At 50.7% G+C, this 22,093-nt stretch overlaps 7 protein-coding genes across 7 annotated transcripts; 4 read left to right on the top strand and 3 right to left on the bottom strand.

The window, feature by feature from the left end:
• Window positions 1-166: 166 nt before the first annotated feature.
• On the top strand, window positions 167-2,273 carry N7481_003696 (WD40 repeat domain-containing protein; the record flags this gene model as incomplete). The annotated part of the gene is made up of 5 exons (XM_057262915.1): window positions 167-254; window positions 337-452; window positions 562-762; window positions 826-2,017; window positions 2,071-2,273. The coding sequence occupies 5 exons, from the start codon at window positions 167-169 to the stop codon at window positions 2,271-2,273; spliced, it is 1,800 nt and encodes a 599-aa protein (XP_057124576.1).
• Window positions 2,274-2,701: 428 nt separating this feature from the next.
• Window positions 2,702-3,204, bottom strand: N7481_003695 (uncharacterized protein; the record flags this gene model as incomplete). The annotated part of the gene is made up of 2 exons (XM_057262914.1): window positions 2,702-2,822; window positions 2,915-3,204. The coding sequence occupies 2 exons, from the start codon at window positions 3,202-3,204 to the stop codon at window positions 2,702-2,704; spliced, it is 411 nt and encodes a 136-aa protein (XP_057124575.1).
• Window positions 3,205-3,381: 177 nt separating this feature from the next.
• On the top strand, window positions 3,382-5,854 carry pex8 (putative peroxisomal membrane protein Pex17; the record flags this gene model as incomplete). The annotated part of the gene is made up of 4 exons (XM_057262913.1): window positions 3,382-3,554; window positions 3,679-4,676; window positions 4,756-5,204; window positions 5,279-5,854. The coding sequence occupies 4 exons, from the start codon at window positions 3,382-3,384 to the stop codon at window positions 5,852-5,854; spliced, it is 2,196 nt and encodes a 731-aa protein (XP_057124574.1).
• A 279-nt stretch (window positions 5,855-6,133) lies between these two features.
• N7481_003693 (protein-S-isoprenylcysteine carboxyl O-methyltransferase) lies at window positions 6,134-7,173 on the bottom strand (the record flags this gene model as incomplete). The annotated part of the gene is made up of 2 exons (XM_057262912.1): window positions 6,134-6,222; window positions 6,318-7,173. 2 exons carry the CDS (start codon window positions 7,171-7,173, stop codon window positions 6,134-6,136), a joined length of 945 nt encoding a protein of 314 aa, XP_057124573.1.
• A 241-nt stretch (window positions 7,174-7,414) lies between these two features.
• On the top strand, window positions 7,415-8,370 carry N7481_003692 (sugar O-acetyltransferase; the record flags this gene model as incomplete). The annotated part of the gene is made up of 4 exons (XM_057262911.1): window positions 7,415-7,423; window positions 7,491-7,672; window positions 7,815-8,211; window positions 8,293-8,370. The coding sequence occupies 4 exons, from the start codon at window positions 7,415-7,417 to the stop codon at window positions 8,368-8,370; spliced, it is 666 nt and encodes a 221-aa protein (XP_057124572.1).
• A 687-nt stretch (window positions 8,371-9,057) lies between these two features.
• On the top strand, window positions 9,058-17,512 carry N7481_003691 (uncharacterized protein; the record flags this gene model as incomplete). Its single annotated transcript, XM_057262910.1, has 12 exons — window positions 9,058-9,790; window positions 9,872-10,028; window positions 10,090-10,596; window positions 10,619-12,833; window positions 12,888-13,049; window positions 13,105-13,255; window positions 13,308-13,906; window positions 13,959-14,952; window positions 15,005-15,074; window positions 15,111-17,200; window positions 17,274-17,336; window positions 17,424-17,512. The coding sequence occupies 12 exons, from the start codon at window positions 9,058-9,060 to the stop codon at window positions 17,510-17,512; spliced, it is 7,830 nt and encodes a 2,609-aa protein (XP_057124571.1).
• Window positions 17,513-20,021: 2,509 nt separating this feature from the next.
• On the bottom strand, window positions 20,022-21,547 carry N7481_003690 (putative transcription factor TFIIE complex alpha subunit; the record flags this gene model as incomplete). Its single annotated transcript, XM_057262909.1, has 3 exons — window positions 20,022-21,225; window positions 21,298-21,393; window positions 21,453-21,547. 3 exons carry the CDS (start codon window positions 21,545-21,547, stop codon window positions 20,022-20,024), a joined length of 1,395 nt encoding a protein of 464 aa, XP_057124570.1.
• Between the last annotated feature and the right edge of the window lie 546 nt (window positions 21,548-22,093).

Raw genomic sequence — 22,093 nt, 5'->3', positions numbered from 1 at the left:
GCTTTCACCGCACGGAGGTCCGGCCGCCGGAAGCTCTCACTTTCTTCCCAACGCTCGCGCGTTTGCCAATTAGATTTGCACAATACTTCACACTCCACCCTCATGGCGATGTTGTTGATGTGATCTCTTACCCTTTCTTTTGCCTCCAATCTTCACTTCCCCCGAAATGTCTTTTGTCGACGATGGGAACGACGGCCAAATTGCTGGCCGTTTTAACAGAAACAACAACCAGAATGACGGTCCTCGGCGCCCAAGTACGTTACGTTGTGACCCTATCGTTACGCTTGACGCTTGACGCTGCTGAAGCCCCCCCACGCTGACAATCTGAACCTGCAGGATTGGTGACCGACTATGGATCGTCTATGGTACAGTGGATGAGAACACGCCGACCACGATATCAAGGCGAACATCGCCTGGAGGTTGAGCGGCCAAGCCCCAGCTTTACTGTGGATGTGAGTACTGTCGCGAATCACTTTGCCCTGCCTAGGGCAGGCACATATAGAAAGATACACGAAGAGAATAAGAGCGAGCAAAGACTGATCGACTCTACGTGTAAACTAGATGCTGCCGCCAGTCGCGCGAATTCACTCACCAGCCGACACGATCCCTGTGCGACACTTACACCAGTCGATCGGAAAGTCAAAGAAACCGATTGTCGTAATAAGATGGACCCCCGAAGGACGACGATTGCTCACAGGCGGGCATACCGGTGAATTTATGCTCTGGAATGGAACAGCTTTCAACTTCGAAACCGTCATGGACGTGAGTAACACCCAAATCCTGCGCGAAGAACTCCCCTCCGGCTAACTGAATCCCTTTGATCAGGCTCACTACGATCAAGTCCAAGCAGGTGTCACATCTCTCGGCTGGTCACATAGCCAAGAATGGTTGATATCCGGCGGACAAAAAGGTGACATCAAGTACTGGCGACCTAATTTCAACAACGTCGAAACAATCGACGACGCGCATCACGACGCCGTCCGTGACCTCTGCTGGGCCCCCAGCGACACCAAATTCCTCTCCGCATCCGACGACACCACCCTCAAAATCTTCGACTTCACCTCCCGCACCTGCGACACTGTCCTAACCGGTCATAACTGGGATGTAAAATCATGCGACTGGCACCCAACTAAGGGACTACTGGTCTCCGGCTCCAAGGACCACCAGGTGAAGTTTTGGGACCCACGCACAGCGCGTTGTCTCACTACACTCCACAGTCACAAGAACACAGTGACTGCGACGCGATTCTCCCGCGTAAATGGAAATCTACTTGCCACCTCCTCGCGCGACCAGACCGCGCGCGTCTTCGATTTGCGCATGATGCGGGATATTTGCATCTTGCGCGGCCATGAGAAGCCCGTCTCGTCACTGACCTGGCACCCGATTCACCCCAATTTGATTTCCACCGGAGCGGAAGATGGCTCGCTTCACCACTATCTACTCGATGAGCCGCATCTGCCTACTGGGCAAGTACCTACTGTGGCGCCATACGATAGTCCCGACCCGGCGAATACGCCGCCGCAGGTCATATTCCCCGCACATAAGGTGCCGTACGCACACGCAGCTACAATTTGGTCGCTGGACTGGCATCCGCTCGGTCATATTCTTGCGTCTGGGTCTAAGGATAACTTTGTTCGATTCTGGTCGCGTGCGAGACCGGGTGAGACTAGTCACATGAAAGATCGATACCATACCGGCGAAGAAACCGCCGAGGACCAGCAGGGGCAAGGGCAGGGGCAGGGGAACTGGAATCGTGGTTACGGCCGTCGACAGATGCGCGAGGAGGAGGAACAGCAGATTCAAGATGAGGCTGATAGCCTCGTTGACCAGCGCCGAGCTGGTGCTCCCTCTTTACCTGGTATCACCAGTGCTCCCGGCGCGGACGAAGGTGGTGCCGGCTTTCTTCCCGGAATCGGTGCTGCCCAGCCTCCGCCTCCGCCTCCTGGCCTGCCAGCAATGATGGGTGGAATGGATCCTGGTCGTCTGGCTGCGATTATGGGAACTCAGGGCCCGCCAGGTGGTCCTCCCCCCCTGGTCCTCCTGGTCCTCCTAATCAAGGCGTTCCTCCAGGATTCCCCATGCTCCCGGGCATGGCGGGCGGTGCTCCTCCCCCACCGCCGCCGATGAATGTCGATATGGCCCAGATCAGACAGCAACTCATGGCCCAAGGCGTCCAAATTCCTCCGAATTTCAACCTCCAGAATATGGCTGGTGGGTTTGGCGGCGGTCTGCCTGGGTTGCACGGAGGCCCTCCTGATGGCGGGCGTAGGTAAAGGATAGCGGACGAAGGCAGAGAAGACAGGAAAGAGAACTCAGGAAAGAAGTGATTGCATGCTTGCATTATTGCGTGTCAGAATGGATCTGGATTAGGATTGCAGAGCTAGGCGTTCGGAAGGTACGTATATAAAGGATGATTTTTTGCCCGTGGCACAGGGCGGCGCTCACTTCGAGATCAATAAGGTTCAAGTTATTCGATGCATCATATGGATGAAATATCATTTCAATTTTTAAGGTCCACAGGTTCACCGGTACTACTAGTCGACGTGTTGTTTATTAAAGTTGATAGAGTCTGGGGCAAATTGCGGTCACAGTAGAAATAGAATGCGGCGTAATCGTAAGTCGTAAGTCGTAAGCAGTGAAGCACCGCCATATTGCAGTGCAGTGCAGTGCAGTGTAGTGTACATGTAGTGTAGCCTAGTAATCAAAGACCACCTTGCATAGGGAAACTAGTCACGATCAAAACCATGACATTAACACCGCCCCAGATCATGGGGAGCCAGGTCGACATTCGGAAATTGCCTGCTTCATAGACAGCACCGAGTCTACATCCGTTAGCTCCAGTTCCAGCTCCAACTCTAGCTCCTCAATATACCAGAAATAGTATATCCCATTCATAGACGAGGGAAAAACTCACACAAGACCAACAATACTACCCGCAATTAATCCCTCCAACCCAGCAATGACGCTATACAGCAACGGCACCAACCAGATAATACTCCAATTCCGAAAGTGCGTTAGAATAGCACAGACAGAGACAGTGAGATGTGATACGCCGTAGAAAACTAGCGTCCAGTATAATGTGAAGCGCCAAATATCGGTCGTGTAGTAAAGGTAGTGCGCCTCTTTGTGGTGTGTCGGGAGAGGGTCGTAGAGTGATGGGAAGGAGGGGACTTGGTAGTCTATTGGGACTCGGTTGTTAGACATTGGAATGGAGGGTACTGCGTGGCTGGAGTGCAGCGTGGATCGAGAGAATTAGAGCATGGTCGAAGGTGAAGATGGAAAGTGTAGATGGAAGGGAAGGTTGTAGGTGTAGGTCGATCTCTCCGTTGCTGCTTGTTTGCAGTGTTTGGTTTGGTCTCTCGGCGGACCTCGGCAGGCGTCATGCGGTCTGGGGTTCCCCCCGGGAATGGGAATGGGAGGATCTCGACAACCTCCGCTTTCATCTCCATCCCCTATCCACCCGATCGCACCGATCAATTCATGGCGACAGAACGCTCTCTGGCCGCGCTTTTGCGGTCTTTACAGTCTGCGTCCACTTTAGAGGATGCCTCTGGGTAAGTGGCTGGTGCGCACATGGCAATGTGATGCGATGCGATCGATACATTGGCCGCGGGCGAAAGCCGAATCCCATCTACCTGAACCCCGGACTAACGAATTAATCAATTCACCTTGATACAGACTCCTTCCTACCGCAACGAGTTTCCTCTCAGTTCTCGGCAACCCGCTCAATCTAAGCCTCCTCTCCTCGCAGCTTCTCTGCACCCCCGCGCTCTGGGACGGGCCCGTCGATCTTCAAGCATGTCGCAAGATCCTCAGCATCTTCAACACAGCCGCCATAGCAGTACTACACAATGATAACACCGATGAACCACGCCCAACATACGGTCGGAACCGCAAGATAGAGCGCGAGGCATGGGTGAAGGCCGTAGCCGAGGGCGCGGACGACAAGTCACCGCGCTGGAGACACATGCTCCTGCTCGGCGGCATATTGCTTGGATTCGAGGGACAGAACCGGCAGGGCCTACCGTGGCATATTCGAACGAAGCTTGAATCGGCGCTTGCGACGGCTGCGCAATTAGCGCTGGAAGAGATGGAGACTGAGAATGGGATCGATGGGTATTGCATTACCATGGTCCTCAATTATACCTTTGAACTACTCTCCGATGCGGAGAGGAGTAAGATTGATTATGATCGTTTGCTTCCCGTTATGGTGCGATCCACATTCCTCTCGCCGGAAGGGTTGGAGGGTGGGTATTTCCTCGGTGCTATTGACAAGGATGTTGTCGAGGTACCTGGGAAAAAGTTCCGCTGGTCATCGACTTCTCCGACCTTTGGATATTTCTCTACAATAGCTTCGCGGCCGCTTATTGCGGCTTTGGGTCCGTTGTCGAGACTTATCTCTCATGCGGTGGATAATGCGCGCAATCCGGATCTCGTGGCGCAGACGGTTGACTATATGGCGGACTTTGTTCGTACGCTTATGGTGCAGTGGCGTCAGAATAAGTTATCTGAAGTGGATGCTGCGGAGGAGGCTGAGTTTTTGGATGCGGAATCCTTGCAGACTACCATCCCGGCCTTGTGGAAGGTTCTTAGAAACTGCTTATACTCGGTTGTTATTGTTCTTCGAGCTGTTATCGGGAGAACAATCAATGACCCTGTTCTCGCTGCTGGCAGTCGTAAGTGTGCCCATGGCTCGGCCCTGACCCGTGAAAAAACAGCTTAGCTTGGCATCTTGACTAACTAACTCTGCTACAGGTGCGCCATATCTTTGCATGCAGTCTCTTCATATTCTCCGCAACCTGTACTTTGTCTCCTCTCGAACGGGGCAAAATGGATCATCACAGCAGGCTTTCGTGTTCCTGGCTGCCGTTGATATTCTCTCCCAGTATCCTGACCTGGCTGAGAACTTCCTGCGCAGCATCAAGCCCAGCGATATTGGCCAAATCCCGAGTCACCCGGTGGAGCGGTGCTTGGATCTCTTCTTCATGAATGCGGCCGAACATTTCCCAATTGTCTTACCGACTGCCGTGAACGAGGAACTACTATTATCTGCTGCTTTCCCCTACTTGGCAGCTGGTGCGAACCCACTTCTGCTAGAAATCTTCGAAGCAGCTCACAGCGTTGTGCTCGTTGTATTTGCAATTCCCCATAATGCAGAACTAGCTGGGAAACACCTACCATTCTACATTGAGAATTTATTCGCCGTGAGTTTTTCAAAGTCGATCGATCGGCAATCCCCATTCTTCCTGCAAGACTCATTCTAACCCTATTCATCTAGGTCTTCCCTGAAAACTTATCAGCCCGCCAATTCCGCCTCGCCTTCAAAACAGTCATCCAAGTCACCGCACCCCCCTCACCACTTGCAAATACCCAGCCACTCCTACCAACCATATTATTCGAAGTAGTCCGGGACCGAGCAATACACGCATCCACAACGCCAATTATCCCCACGGCTCAAAATTCAAACAGCACAGCGCCAGATCTGGGAAATACACCACCCCTTTCCGTTCAAGCCGTGCTCACGCTCGCGCTTATCGATTCCCTCTCTTTCCTCCGCGTCGACGACTTGAAAGAATGGCTTCCTTTGACCGGTGAGCTTATCAATGCCGTTCCGGACCGGGCTATGCGCGTCGCGTGCATTGATCGGTTCTGGGAGGCTATGAGTGGTGGGGAGATGGATGTTGATCGGGCTCATTGTTGTGTTGCTTGGTGGAGTACGCAGGGTGGGAGGGAGTTGGTGTTATATGGGGCGGAGAATTCGGGTGATGTGGATGCGAATGCGGATGAGGATGCTAATGGTGGACCGTTTATGAGCGGGGCTATTGGTGTTGTTGCGCCGGAGAGTAAACTGTGATTCAAGTTCAACTTGAAGTTATATTACGAGGGACTCGGACTCTGAGTCTGCTGCATTGTACAAGCGTTGATGTCATATACCATAGTTACATATACCAGGGCCAGGGCCAAGATCTACGGTCCAGAATAGTACTCGATTCAGTCAATTAGTTGAATACTTTTATGACCAACTAGTAGTTAGCTAGCTACAACTAGTAGATACAATCCATTCATTGACAATAGTGTACTCCGTATTATGCACAACGGGCTTGGCTTCAATAGAAGAAATCCGAGATATCTCTTAAGCAATCCCCGGAATCCCGACACGAGTATTCTTCTTATACTGAACATAATCATCACCAAAGAAGTTAATAAGAAACGACTCCTCCGCTAGAAAAAAAAAAAGTAAAATGTCAGCACAACCGAACAAAGAAAAACATAACCCATCCACCGCCATTGTAGTGGGAGAAAAAGGGGACACCCACTCCGAATCCTAGAAGCAAAAAACTTCCACAAAACAGCCGCATAAAGCACAAAACAAACAAAATTCCCAAGAACCAACTGCGTACCCAGTCCCCACCAAAAGAACCCAAAATAACTCGGATGCCGGAGAACCGCATAAACACCACTGGTGACGAGTACATGACCATCTTTATGTCTAGATTGAACGTGGTGATTGAAATTCGCGGCCGCGTGCGCCATGGCGAGTGATCGGGTGATTTGGCCTAGGATGACGAGGAGGAGGCCTAGCACGACGCAGATGGAAGAAGGCGAAAGGCCAACGGAGGAGGTGGTGGAGGAGGGCGAGCTCGAGCTCGAGCTAGGCCAAAGCCATAATCGCAGTGTGCATTCAAGGAGTGCGGAGCCGTGGGCGGCGTTGTAGGCCCAGCCGTTTGAGGATAGGAGGAATGAGGAGACTGTTGCGGCTGCGGTGTTGTAGTGGGCTGTTATGAAGAATTCTAGGAAGTGGAAGAGGGATAGGGATGTTATGAAGAATGGGAGGCGCCAGGTTGGTGAGTTGCTTCCTGGTGCAAAGGCGAGGTAGATTGTTAAGCTGGTTGATAGGCCTAAGCTTGTGCCGAGGGCGAATGCGCGGAGGGAGATTGCTGAGAGGGACTTTCGACCGTTTGGGTAGATTGAGGATGGGTCGAGGGGGATGGTGGTGGTGGTGGTGGTGGAGGTGGAGGTGTTGGTGGAGTGGTTTGGGAAGAAGTCGGGGTCGGAATTATCGCTGTAACTTGCACTGGCTGTGCTGGATGTTCGTGGTCTTCGTGGCTGCCATGTGGTGTAGCTGGGTGCTGCTTGTGCTTGTATCTGTGCACTGGTGGTTTGGGCGGACATTTTGGGAGGAATTCGAGTTGTTGCTGTGTACAGATGATATGAGGGTATGCTGGACAGGACAGAAGAGAAGAGAAAGTCGAGGATTATTGGGAGGGACCGTTAAATGTCGTGCCAGTGGGAGGCATTGTCGGGGTGATTGTTGTGGTTGTGGTTGTTGGAGAACAAAGAGTGTCAAAAGTAACTCGGAGTGCCTACCGGCATCCGTTTTCCCCGAGGCTCCACTCTAGCAACTCCCCCCCACATGAAGGACGTCAGCCATGTAGCCCACTAAACTCCGGTCTAGAACACTTTTCTTTGTTTGAATTTGAACCTGGCAGTTTCGAGTCTGGTTCACTATGGCGGGACTCACGGAACGAGAAAAGATGCTGCGTGGCGAGCTGTTTTGCGCTTTTACCCCGGATATGGTAGCTGCTAGAGCTCGATGCAAGTATGCCTGCAATCGATTCAATAATACCTCGGATGAGGTACCTCGTCGGCGACTGGTTGAGATGTGGCGAGAGTGAGTTTGCTATTGTTCAAGTTGGTGCTGCTGGTACAGGTAGTAGTAGCTTCAAGCTTGAACCTTGGATGTTTCCCATTCTTTCCGAGCTATATATACACCTAGGCTGCATTAGTTTCTAGGCATATGCTAACTCCTCCAGCATAACTGACGACAAAACACCTCTCCCACCTAAACTCCTCGACCCAGCTGCCGACGACGACCAGTTCAAACATGAGCCCTGGATCGAGGCCCCGATCAAAGTGGACTACGGCTTCAACGTGAAGCTCGGGGCCGGAGTCTTTGTCAACTTCAACTGCGTCTTCATCGACACCTGTCCCATTACAGTAGGAGCACGGACTTTGTTCGGGCCTAATGTGAATTTGTTTTCCGGGACCCATCCTCTTGATCCGGCGCTGCGGAATGGGACTGAGGGGCCAGAGATGGGGAAGCCGATTTCCATTGGGGAGGATTGTTGGATTGGGGGGAATGTGATTGTTCTTCCTGGGGTGAGTATCGGGAAGGGAGCTACTATTGGAGCAGGGAGTGTTGTTACAAAGGTGGGTGTGGGAGGGCACGGTGTTATGGATGCTGTGATATATACTAGTAGTTCTGATGCCAGTGCTAATGGTGATGTATAGGATGTGCCTGCTTTCCATGTGGCTGCGGGTAACCCGGCTAGGATTATTCGGAAGATTGAGACGACAATGACAGAGTGAAGTTGGAGGAGTGATGGTTAATCAAGTACTCTACTAGCTCTGAGTACTAGGACAGTACTACTAGTGCTATTGATGGCCTGGGCTGGTGATGCAGTGAACCGAATAACAATCTAGACACAATGGGATACCAAGTTGAAACCTGCATACTGTAGCCAATCTAGAGCAATAGTGAGGTTCAAATGAAAGAACAGTGATAATACTAGTAATATAGATCAAGGGTTCCAAACTTGAAGTACCAGGTATATGAGTGCCCGTGCCCGTGCCAGTGCTACTGTAAATAATCAAGTTTGCTAGGTTGATTGCCGTTCTTGGCAGCTTGTAGTGATGGGATACTACAGATAGTAAAGAATACTATAATATTATAATAATGATAATGATAAAATAAATAAAAGTATTTAACATACAAAGAAGACCTGTTTGTCACAACTCATATCATATATCATGTAGAACTATTCCCTGTAGAGTGCCAGTGCCACTGCCAGTGCGAAGGAATTCCACTTCTCCGCAACGTCACCGGGTCGCGTCAAAAAAAGCTGGAGCTGTCGACCGCTTCTTGTCCCCAAGAACTTCAACGTCAACTTCCAACCTGTAACCCCATCCAGATTCCCAACCGGCCTCCTCTCATTCCAACTCGCTCAGATTCCCTTTCTTTTCCCCCCCTCCATCCGCTCAGCCTCGGAAAATGTCATGGCTGAACCCCCGCCAGAGCTCTCCTTCACCCCGCCTGGCACTCCCTTGAGCGCATCACCGCGATACCACCACCACCACCACCACCAACAACTCCCGAACACATCCATGGAAGAAGACCCGCATGCTGAGGGTGCTCGCACTCCCAAGCGACAACGCGTCGACAGTGGTAGTGGCACTGGTAAAGGCAGTGACGTCCACGAGATCTTGTCCATTGAAGCTGCCTCTGCTGCCTCTTCCTCCGCTGCCGCATCTGCTGCCGCTGCCGCCGTTACTGCTGCTACTTCAGCTACTTCAGTCACTCCAGTCACGCCTTCACCAGCCACCAACTTCCACTCCCCCGCCAAAGTTACCATCAACATGAAGTCCCCTACTTCCGAAATACCGGAACCTCTCGATTCCTCCTCTCCCACTCTACTTGCCACCCTCCCACCCTCACCTCCTCCCAACGCGACTCCGACTTCGATCCCCAACTCAAATGCCGTATCTGCCTCCGCCCCTTCTTCCCCCGAAGCAAGTCCTCAGATCGAGATCGCCGATCCGGAAGATATGGAGCAAGACTCCAATCACTCAAATTGGAGGTCCTTGGAGGAAATCGTCCGCCGTGATTCACAGTCGGACCTTATTCAAGACATCTCCGACATGACTCCATTGGTCGACTCGTTTCCACGAGTCCGCCCAGAGCTCAGTGCCTCTAGCAGTGTCGCAAGATTCATTCAAGTCATGGATAAAGGTAAGTCAACCTGAGTTTGATTGAAAGCTCACCCTTCGTCTTTGATGTACTTCATATCAATTATATTAACCCGCCAACCAGGTGATATGTACGATGCTGCTGCCATCATACAGAAAGTCCAGACCTGGATGGACCACTGTGTTCGTAACCTGGACCTTCTGACCCTCCAAACATATGCCCAACACGAGGACTTCTGGTCAAATTTCCCGAGCATCGTGGAGTTTGCCCTCCGTCGCAAGTATGAACTAACTTCTACTCCGCCTCCACCACCATTTCCACCCTACTGACCCGCATACTAGAACCGACCTTCCAATCAACGACGGGGTTGGCCTGCTGCCCTGCCTCAAGAAATTTCTTTTGAACTATGTGCAGATCACTCTACACCTAATCCAACAGGATTCCCTCCTCTTGCAGGTCCTGGCCGACGAGCCTGATCAACAAACACCAGAAAGCATGTCAAAGTGTTATCTGCAACAGCTGGGATGGCTGGTCTCCTTTCAAAGCATCCCGCTCTACGGCGCCCTGGACAGGATGTACGGTAGGGAATTCCGAGCGGTCTTACTAGATATCCGAGCCGAAACTCTCGGCCCGTTGAATGCCGCCGCGAAACTCGCAGACTATTGCGCTCTTGCCCTCGAGCTCACCCCTAAACACCCCCAGCTTGTACATATGCTGTTCTTCTATCTCACGACCATCTACGGCCTTCTTGACTGCACCCTGGAGTCACTAGAGAACACCGATCTTCTCATCTCAGAAACTACGACTTCAACTACTGCCCCAATCAATCAGCTTTACACGACTCTCAGGTCGATCGATCTCAAATACCAGGAATGGATCACAAAGAAATCCCCCCTGGGCCACAAGCGATATTAGTGACACAGTCGGGCGTCATTTCCCTCGCAACCTGCAGGCTCTCTGCCGTCGGGGCGATGAATTCTTGCAGAGACTTTCAAAAGACATGGCGATCGATCTCCCTGACCATACTAGTGCCGACGAGAACACTCGCATCCTTCTCGGGGGCTGGAAATTTGGTATCTTGAAGAAGCATTTCATGGAAGGCCGCATGGAGCTTCGAGTCAATGGTGTTGACAAAATGCAGGCTGCACTGGTCGACGTGTGGAAGGAGTACATTTCACAGAATCCCGATGGCATCTCGAACCCCTTTGTCCAGTATCTCGTTCGCTTCATCAAAGAAAACAAGATCGTTGACTATCTTGTGGGCGTCGATTCGCATCCTCAGCTGATCGGTCGGAGCAGCAACATCGTCGGGTTCTTGGTGGTGACATCAACATATACGGATCGCGAAACGGATGTCATCTGGAAGGCCGTCACAGAGAGCCAAGACAGCCGTATTGTCTCGGAGGTACTGTCGATGCTGACGAAGACTTTCTATATGCACACGACTGCCTCCCCAGCCTTGCTCTACCTTTGTGAAAAGCTCTTGAGCCTCCCTCTCGACAGATTCGACGCGGGCATGCTCGAATTTTGCGACAGCCTTCTCGGCCAAATGACCCCCAGGCACAACCCTGGTCACATGTTCATGGATCAGTCAGACCCCCAACATGCACATGCGATTCCTCTGCGGCTCTGTGTTCGTATGATCCGGGAGAGTACCGTGGCAGAAGATCTCTCGGCGGACCAGAGGACGAAACTGCAAAGCTTCGGCAGTCGCAAGCTCTCCGATTTCATCAAGGCTGGCATTGGTGAAGATGACCGAATGGAAATGTACGAACGCTGCATCCAGGACATTGCGGAGATGAACCAATTCACGACTGGTAGCATCCAGGCGCTCAGTGCCCTCGTTCCCCACTGGGACGCGTCAGAGATGAGAAAGCTTGCAACCGATTTCGACTTGACTCGACTGGTGATCAACGACATGTTGCATACCGTGAGCGGGACAAACTTTGATCTTGCCGACTGTTTCTCCCAGCACGGCCTTGTGTCGCGAGTCGAAATTTTATCTCGCCTGATCAACCAAGCCCCGGAGACTGTGACCCCGGAGCTCGGAAGTGCATTGTGGAATCAAATACTTCTGTCGCCGAAGTTAGGACCGGAAGGACACCGGATTGTCTGGGCCATGATGGTCAATTCTTTGAGTCGCAGTGCCTCACCGAACTCATTTCTCGACCAATGTATCCATGAACACATGCCTCACCTGACACCCAAGGACTATGACTTTGAACTCCTACTGTTTGCGAAACAATCTGTCAATTACGAAGTACGATTCAAACCACCCCCCGCAGCTGGTGACAACGAGATTGTGTTTATCCCGGGAATGGATCGCATTTGGGATATCATACTCACCGCTCCGCCGGGTACGGTTGAGGCCGAGGCAACGAAATTTGCCATCGAGGTTTACTTGGATCACCAGATCATTCAAACCGCCCCGCGATCTGCCGTGGACGCTACCCATGTTTCCATTGTCGGCCGTTGTGTGAGTCAACTGAAGTCGGCCGCAGCCACCATCAACGCAAGACCTAGATCAGACGGTGTGGCTACGAATGGAGCGACTGAGATGGAGATTGGAGATGCGAGTGAAGCTGAAGAATTAGACGAGCTCATGTTCATACGTTCGCTCCACTTTCTCCATCAGCTTCTGGAGGGCCTGCGAACTCGCCCTCGATACAGCCCTCCCCAAGGTTCGCCGCCAACCTTGCCTCAACGGCCAGTTCGAGGCAGCCCACTGGATCTGAGATGGCAATCCTTCCGCGATGGCTTCCCTTCGCAGATTCAATCACTACGGATTGGCGATGATTCCACGGCAGCAGATTTGACAGAGAGACTCACCCAGCTCACTGGCTTTTCGAAATTCTCAACGATTGCTGCAGGTGCTCGTTTGGACCTGTTTGAGAAACCGGACACCCCTCTTAAGGAGATCAAAGCCCTTCAGGCCGGTCTCCTGATCATCCGGAAGTCACCAGATGCCGAAGAGTTGCAACGCAGTAATAAATGTCAACCACTCACATCGGTGGACTCCGAGGTGATGAAGTATTTTGATGATATCTACCAATTCCTGGCGCTCAGTGAGCCGCTCGCCGAGCAGGTACGCAATATGCCGATATTCTTCCAACTCGACCTTTACTAATCGGAATGCTAGACCTTCACGTTCCTTACTGCCTTCCCGCCAAATGATTGGGTCGTGGAGCGTGTCAAGTCTCAAACTAGCAATGCCAACGATCTTTTCCCCTTCGATCGGCCTTACATTGCTTTTTACATGTTTCATACATTGCTTCATTGCATTGATGACGAAGCCACTGAGGTAAGATCAACCCCATAATCTATCGATTTCAGCTCTAATCACGACTATCAAATAGGTGTCTCCAAATTATGATTTTATCCGGCATAGTATTGATGTTTTGCGTGACCTCTTGATGGCGGACAATTTATCCAAGCTCCGGAGTGAAGACCTGATCAATTCTGCCCTTGCTATGTCCGCAGTTGATCTTCTGCTACGTCTGGTATCGAGTATGGTCATCCTTGTACCTATCCTTTTTGCCCCAATACTAACTGACTCTAGTGTATCCTGTTGAAAATGACAATCGCGTACTGTTTGCCGGCCCACAGCCACTCATTAAACGGCTTCTAGATTTCATCGACATTTCTCGTTCCTTTGACAGCCCTGCTTCAATCCAGCTCGGCCAGGGGCTGACATGCAACTCATTTGCAGTTCTTGTCGAAGCTTCACTGCGAGACCACACTTTTTGGACGACTTTGAAGGATTCAATCGCAGTCAACGAGTTGGTCCAGTCGCTTCTACTTGAACAAGGCCACCAACCGAGCCGCAATGATGTGGCTGAGCGTATAAAAAAGGCCTGTGGCTTGCCAAAGCCTTCGAAGCAGTCACCAAATGGCAAGGTTGATGAAGGGGCGGTCATTTCTGTAACTTCTACAGAGAATCCCTCCCACATTGACATGCTTGCGACCATCTGGCAATCCTTGGTTAACATCATTCCTAATTCACTTTACTACGCAACCCAGAGTGCAGAGCTTTTCAAGGTCTCCCTTTCGGTTTTCCAGTCGGTTACAGGATCGACCCATTGCGATGCGACTCTAGATCGCTACGTCGATGAGTGGAGTGAGGTATTGTTTCAGCGACTGGACCTACGCACCGAGGAGGTAAGTCTAGTCTTTTCCCACAGCTCCCCCCCCCCTGTCTAACCGACTCTAGTTTGTTGGCCGAGAGACTGTCGATCATCTTGTCTTCGGCATTGCTGTTCTGCTTGAGCAGTGTCTTGAAACGGCTGATTTGACCCAGGTGGAACTTCACACCACGTATGTGCTGCCGAAAAACGTCCGGCGAAACTATCTACTAACCACAACTAGTGGCATCGGGGAGAAAATTCTCAGCGAACATCTTTTCCCAAGCTTTTCCCCGGACCCTCCCTCGGATTCCGACCTCCTGATTAACCCACGAGTCCCTGTTCTACACAGCGCAACGCGCCACAAGCTTTTGAGCATTGTCTATCTGCTTTCAAAGCAAAGCGACGAAAACACCGCGTGTACTATCAAGCAGCTGGACGGTCTTATTCCCCGAGGTCAGTCCAATCTCCGCTCGCTTCGCTGTTCAAATATCCTCTTTTCTGACGCGGGGAACGAAGACCACCAATACAATGGATCCTGGATTGTCGACCGTGCAAAGACACTTCGAGCCCCGGAGGGCTATGCCGGCCTTACCAATCTCTCGAATACGTGCTACCTGAACTCGCTGATGACGCAACTCTTCATGAATGTCGAGTTTCGGGACTTCATTTTGAAGCTCAAGCTCGTGGAGCCTGACACTTCCCAAAGGCTTCTTGACCAGACGCAGAAAGTTTTCGCTTTGATGCAAAACTCGTGGTTGAAAAGCGTTGATCCAATCGACTTTGTCGAGAGCATCCGGACATATGACAACGAGGCGATTGATGTCACCATCCAAATGGACGTTGATGAGTTTTACAATCTCCTATTTGACCGATGCGAGGCCCAAATCGTCGCCCCCGAGGAGAAGAAGAGGTTCCGGTCTTTCTACGGTGGGCAACTCGTTCAGCAGATCAAGTCGAAAGAGTGCCCGCATATCTCGGAAAGGCTGGAGCCGTTCTCTGCCATTCAATGTGACATTAAGGGGAAGGCCAATCTTGAGGAAAGTTTGCAGGCATACGTCGAGGGTGAAATCATGCAAGGAGGTGAGTGACAGTGACATCTACGTCTGGCTGCATTCCTAATATTTTATCGCAGATAATAAGTATTCTTGCACATCATGTGGCCGTCATGTGGATGCGGTCAAGCGGTTAGTCGATCTTTTGAGGTAGCTGCATATAACTCTAGCTAACCATGATACTAGGGCCTGTCTTAAAGACGTGCCAGACAATCTGATCTTCCACCTGAAACGATTTGATTTCGATATGGTAACTATGCTGCGAAGTAAGATTAACGATCAATTCCAGTTCCCCGACCTCATCGACATGTCACCATACAATGTCGAGTATCTGTCGGAACCAGAGAAATCCGTCGAGCCAGATATTTTTGAGCTCGTCGGAGTGCTTGTTCATACTGGCACTGCTGAATCGGGACACTACTACTCGTACACCCGCGAGCGCCCCAGCACCGAGAATACACCTTCCTGGGTGGAGTTCAACGACGCGGATGTTAGCACGTTCGATCCGACGAATATTGCAGATCAATGTTTCGGTGGCCAGACAGAAGCCATGCACAGCCTTGGCGGTGTTCCAATGAACAAGCTCTGGAGCGCTTACATGTTGTTCTATCAACGTGTTTCCTCCATTGAGAAATCCAAGAACATCTACAAGCCCGCCAAGCCCGGCATCCCAGTCCGCGCGTCAGTACCAATTTCCCTGGCCAACCAGATCACCTTGGAAAATGAAGTCTTCATCCGAGGTTATTGTTTGCTGGATCCTTTGTATGCCAGCCTTGTGGTTCATCAACTGCGGCTTGTCCAGGACATATCTCCAAGCTACCCAGACAAGCAGACCTCTGAATCATTAGCTGTCGGCGTTGGATTGGATACATTTGAGCAGTTGATCGCAAGAAACAAAGGTCACATGGGAGTTGAAGATATTGTCAGTGAGCTTCACTGTATGCTGCGTCGGAGCCCACAGACAGCTTCGCGGGCGCTCTGGTGGTTTTGCGAGCATCCAACTTCAATCGGAAATTTGGTTCTCAAAACTGCGAACGCGGATGCCGAAATTCGCCAGCGTGGGCTGCTTATGATTATTTCGGCACTGAAGCTTTATCAGAAACACCTGTCCCAGATGGACTTGGATGAGAGTGAACGAAAGACTTGCCAAGTTCAGTTTGAGCGAATTGTCGAGAACATCGTCGATCTTTTCGAAGAGCTCTGGCCGAATGTTCTCACAGTGGCTCGTGCCTGGGATGACTACTTCGACTTCTTCTCTCGTCTTGCCCAGGCCGGTATGAGTCATGTTGGCGTTATGCTGGATCATGGGATCCTGGTCAAATGTCTGGACGTGCTCTGGCTCGACCATAATGATAAAGCAAGACTGAGGGGCTCATACCTGCATTATAGCAGGCTGATAGAGAAGGGACGTCGCTTCTCATACGGACAATTGATGCACCTCTGTACGACGCTAGTGGCGTCGCTTGACTTCTCCCTAACGCCGGTTCTTGGTAACGAACAGCGGATTATGTCTGCGAAAGGAAAGTATGCACTCAATGTCAAGGAAGCGAAGATGCTCCTGTCCACAAACGATGAGGGTTATATTCCATTGTTGATGAAGCTCTTCCAAACTGAAAACTTCTCCGAATTGACGAACACTCGGTACATCATTGATTCCTATCTCAAGTCGGAGCCTGGTGCAGGGTTCCTTCACAATATTGTCAAGACACTGGAGAATGGTCTGCGGCTATCACCCGTTGAAGTCTGCATTCCATACCTTGACGCCACGCTTGTGTTTTGCCAGAAGAGTCCGGACGAGGCGAGTATCCTTGGTCTGATCGACCACGTCGCAAAGGGAGTCGAGTCGATCAACAATGTGGCGGGACTAGAACACCTGGAGTTCTTCATTTTCCTATGCAAATCCGAAAATGAACGGGCCGGGCTATCTCGCGCATGGTTCAATCAAGCCGTTCAAGATCATATCCCGGACTTTGCGCCGACGCTCCTCATCGACACGGACCGGAGGGTGCGCAATAGTACTTACGAGCTCGTCGATGGTTTGTTGTTCCTCGAACATGATGACTTGTATGATGAAGCCAAGGCGCATCGCTCACTGATTGCCCATGAACTGGTCGCTGCCTGTCTTCTGCGTATCTCTCACTCTTTTACCGAAAGCAGTTCGCTCCCGTCTGTCGAGTCGAGACAAGTTTCCGCCATTACCTCTGCGATTCGCTGTTGTCTGGATTTCTATTACGATGACAGCGAGCAGGACTTGAAGGCTATGGAAGAAGCTAATCGTAAGATACCCCTCCCTTCTCGCTTGCCCTCACTTTCTTTTGGAGGATTCTCTTTTGTAGCTTGCTAACATAGTCCCAGAAACCCTCCTCATCCTGGACCAATTGACGGTCGAAGTCGCAGACGACCTCGAATCAGGTATGCGTCCCTATGCACCACGCATCCGCCTCCATCTAAACCCCAATTCCAATCCCAATATCTAACCCTACCCCCGGGGCCCACCAGAAGAATCCGATCCTCCAACTCCCGAAATGTGGGAAAATACTTCACCCTTGGCTAGCGACGACGAAATAGGACTTACGGTTTCTCCTTGATGGATTTGATGAATGCACCCCCCGCCTACCCGCCTGCCCTTGCCACGCTTCCCGTCCGTCAACTCAACTCTCCTCTATCCTTTCTACGATCGTGTATCTAGCAAGGGTGGACCTTCCATTTTCCTTCTGTGTTTATTTTCCGGTTTTCTTTCTGTGGGGACTTTGTTTCTGCGATGGCATTGAGCGAGCGATTCGACTTCGACTTCGACTTCAACTTCGAGATGATTTGCGAGTTTCCTGAAATGGGCGGAGTAGACGGGGTGGATGGGATGGGTGAGCGAATGAGCATGAGCATGAGTATGAGCGATGAATATGGAATACACACAACCCTGTGATGAGATAACATGCCTCCTACGACCTTTTATGACCTATGAGATTTTGATATTTGACTGTGTGGACGTGAACGTGAATGTGAATGTGAGCGTGGACGTCTTCTTCAAGCTTTTGGACGTCAACTTCTAGGCGTCTGGTGTTGCTCTAATGATTTCCTTGTTTACTTTTACTTCTTTGCTTATGACAGAGATTTCTTGCTACACACTATATGTTGGTGTGGGTTTCTTCAAGTCTTTTCTCTTTCTCCAAGGTTCTGGGTTGTAAGTGGGGGGTGTAATTAACACCCGGACTTTTATTTAGAACTTGAAGGCTTGAGGTGCGTAATAAGTACATAGAGACCGGACTCTATTTTATTACTCCAGTTTTGGGAATCGAATCCCTATTGGTGATCTTGTATGATTTTGTGGTCCTGCTACCTTCTAGTAAAAAGGTGACGGTAGTGTTACAGGTTAGTTACATTGTTGTTTGTTAGCATACTACCTTTGGCATTCGCAGAATTGGTAGTAATTAGGTGCTGTCAGGGCTTTAGTATGAAGCGAGAACAGTGTTTATAAAACTTGAATGTAATAACGTGAATGAGATTTCATTTCAAAAGGACAGTCTACTACTAACACACCTGGGCAATGAGCATATACCCTGAAGTCACGTTCAAATTCAAATCCACCTGGGCCTATAAAGCAAGACCAACTTGACCTCAGCTAACTAACGTTACTAGTACTAGTACTAGTATCATGATTCAACCCCGCAAACTCCGAGTCTGGACCCTAACCTAATCCGCGATGACGCACTGCTTCAGAACTTGAATATGATAGAGTATACCTAACTTCCAGTGGCCGGCGATGTTAGGAACTTGAAGAGACCCCAGGGTCTCCGAGTCCTCGAAAAGAAACTTGTCAGGTTGATCAGAACTCCCTCCGCGAGAACCTGAGCTGCCTCCTGATAAAGTTTCGCAAGAACAACGGGATCGGTCTCATCGAACTCTTCCGATAAAGTTTGGTTATGAATACCAGGTCCACTGGAAGTCGGTGCAAACTGAAGAGAAAAGTGGCAAGAGCAGTCCCAAAAAGAGGAAGAAAAAAGTTCAAAAACATACAACAGCAGGGATTCGCATGTGGTCACCCACCATACTACTAACCTGCCGGCGTGTGGCTTAAGTACGGCTGAGCGGACGGGAAGCCCTGTTCTCCACACCCTATGGTCGTATGTGCTAGATTCAGCAGAAACAGGAAATATATCCTACTTATGTTTAGTTATAGCTAGCATAAATACCTGTGTAGAGTCAGTCTTCCGATGACTACTGACTTTCCTAGAGGCCAGCCACTATATATTTCCTACAATCTCAGCCTCCGGAAAAAAAGAATCAATATTAGTTGTGTACTCTGAACGAGGTTCAATAGTATTCAACGTAGGTTGCGGTCGGGCGGATACGGGGCCTACTTGGGCACTGGTAAGAGCCGGATATCTAGCACCAAACACGATAGTTATGGCATGAAATTCCATTTAAAATATCTCAACAACCGTTATCCATCTTTCTTAAATCAAATCTCCCAAAAAAATACTTGTATGCTTCAGTATTTTCTGAATCAAATTCTGAGGTCCCTATTCCGAATTTTATAGATACACCGTGACCCTGGGCAATCGTGTCCCTAGGTGGCAACTAAGGCTCAAGTTGTTGTCAAGATATCATTCTAAATTGAATTCCAACAAATCTATCATGGTCATATGGTGGAGGGGAGTCGTCGTAGCGGGAACCTGCGTGTAGTTGTGGGTTATTGCCTTCGTGCGAAGTTGCGGGCATTTTTAGGATGGGTTGAAGTTCTGGATGATAGACTTGTGCAGAGGGATGGGATTGGAAGGATTTATGTGAGAGGAATCTGGAATTGTAAGGTTGAGTTTTCAAATGGTAGAAGAATGATGTTGATGGATCTTCCAAAGTGGGAAACCACCGCCTGGTATGGCTCCCACTACCATGGTACTAGTAGTTAGTAGTTAGTTAGTATGTAGAAGTCATGTAGTAGTTGATGGGTAGGTATGATGAATTGTTTTCAAGATATCTCGTAAAATAAAGTACAGAATAGAACATATGCCGAGCGCCAGCGCCAATGCCATGATCAATAAAAGCATCGACTGCTATTTTTTTTTTTCGTTCCGCTCTGATCCCCATGCAAGCAACACATTAAACATCCTCAAACTCCTCCTCATCATCTTCATCGGACTCCTCTTCCTTCTTCACGTCCTTAATATCGGCCTCTTGCTTAACCTCCGGATCAGGTTTGATAACAGGCTCCTCCTTAACTCCCGGTTCAGTTTTAACCCTCTTCATTGCGGGCCCATCGTCAGCGGGGGTAGACGGTGTGCCCACAGATGAAGGAGCCGCACTGGACCCCGTATCATGCTCGCGCTTGAGACCCGCAATACCAGATGAAGGTGTTGGAATACTGGTGGGCGCGGCTCCGGGGGCCGGGGTGGCGGGACCACTTTGGCCGGAAACGGAGACGTTAACGTCCTCGAATTCGTCAAAGTCATCCGAGTCATCTTCGGCGCTACTAGCGTCTTCTTGGGCTTGGAGGGCCTTTTCGCGTTCCATTTCCGCGTAGTATGCTGCGACTTTGTCGTCCAGTTCGTCGAGCGAGGGCTTCTGGTCCTCATCGATATCGTCGGTTTTGATTGGGACTCCAGCTTCGTTCTTGACTGTTGCAGTTCCACCGGAGGCATTGTTCGCGTTGACCGTCGAGTGCGTATGCCATACAGGTAGGGCATTTTGTTTTTCGACGGCTGCTTTGCGGCGGGCTTCTTCTTCCTGGTCGGCGGCAGATTTCTCCGCGCTGGACGTGAGACTGATTTCCAGCGCCGCGCTGTCCGTTTTGGAGCTTGCGCGGGTGGCGTCTTGTGCCTTTGGTGGAACGGGGATTGCGGGCCGGATGGGATTCGTTTGGTTATTGCGGATGACTTCGACTTTGTGGTCCCAGGCTGTGTCGAAGTCGTTGGGTGGGATCTCGACCGAGTCGATTTGTTTGAGCAGTTTGAGCATTGTGTCAAGTTGGGCCATTAGTTTGCTGTTCTTTTCATGGCCGGTTCGGTCGATGCCCTCGACGCCTTTTACGTCTTCGGTGCGTTCGAGGACTGCACCGCAGTTTTGGCATTCGAAGTTGCCCTCGTCGGAGACCAGGCTGAGGACGTCGAGTTCGGTCCATTCTGCTGAGCATCGGAGACATATGTATTCCTTTCTTTCTTCGCTGGGTGTGTATTGCAGTTTGATGGTAGAGGTCAATTGCGAGACTTTGTACTTGATCGCGTCGACAACGGGGTGCAGGGGGATGTAGTAGTATTCGCGGTTGACCGGGCGAGTTGAGCCATCGCGGATCTCAGCACGTGTGCTCCTGGGCCGCGAGTCAGGTTAGTATGATGTTGGTGGAGGTTGGAGGTGAAGAGGGAAAGGGAGGGTCCCTTACACGGCGATTAACCGGTCTTCGCGCAGACGAGCGCATAGCTTTCGCAGATCCTTTTGTTGCATGCCCATCAAGAAAGCAAGGTCCTCGGCATGAAGTCTAGGACAGGAATGAGTCAAAGGTGTGTGGCTTTAGAGGCATCTCAAAGAAAGACATACACTGAGTGCAGGAAGAGCGCATCCACGACCAGGATGTGCCTGGTTTCGTAGAAGGCGCGCACCACGCTGCGAATCAAAGTGTTGGAGAGATCCATCGCGGCGACAGCTCGAAGCTAGATCTGTTGCGACAGTTGAGTCGAGTCGAGTGGAGTCGGAAGGCGAAGCTTCTAGTCGCAAAGTTCAAGGAAGCATGTAGATCATCATCTCTTGCGAATCGAGAGACAATGCCGAGGGAGAGACAGAGAGAGGGTCGGAGTCGGCACGGAGTAGCGCTGGGGGTGAGCGCTGGGCCTGGTGAAGGGTGAGCGAGTGAAAGAAGGCGAGAGAATGAGTGAGTGAGGATGAAAGGCAGGCAAAGCAGCAATGCGGCTCCGAGAGCTTCACGTCACATGCATGTTTGCACTGTTTGTGTTAGAGATGACTAAGATGACTAAGATAGGAAGGCACCCACTAGGCTGTATTGGGACTAGCGTGTCTACCATACGGGAATTGCGCTGCGGCGTAAGGTGCGACCTTTTGATTTCTGCCAGCCGAGTTAATGCGTGCCTTCCGTTTCAGTCGCAATCGAGCGACCTTCACAACTTTCCAGACTCTTCCAAATCTCCCAACTCCTCTGCACTCTTTCTCCTCGTCACTTCCAG

Source organism: Penicillium waksmanii (assembly GCF_028829765.1).
Source record: "Penicillium waksmanii strain IBT 27052 chromosome Unknown utg000004l:1.0-5674109.0:1.0-5678898.0, whole genome shotgun sequence".
Classification (NCBI taxonomy): Eukaryota; Fungi; Ascomycota; class Eurotiomycetes; order Eurotiales; family Aspergillaceae; genus Penicillium; species Penicillium waksmanii.
This window is presented reverse-complemented; position numbering and strand designations above follow the sequence as displayed.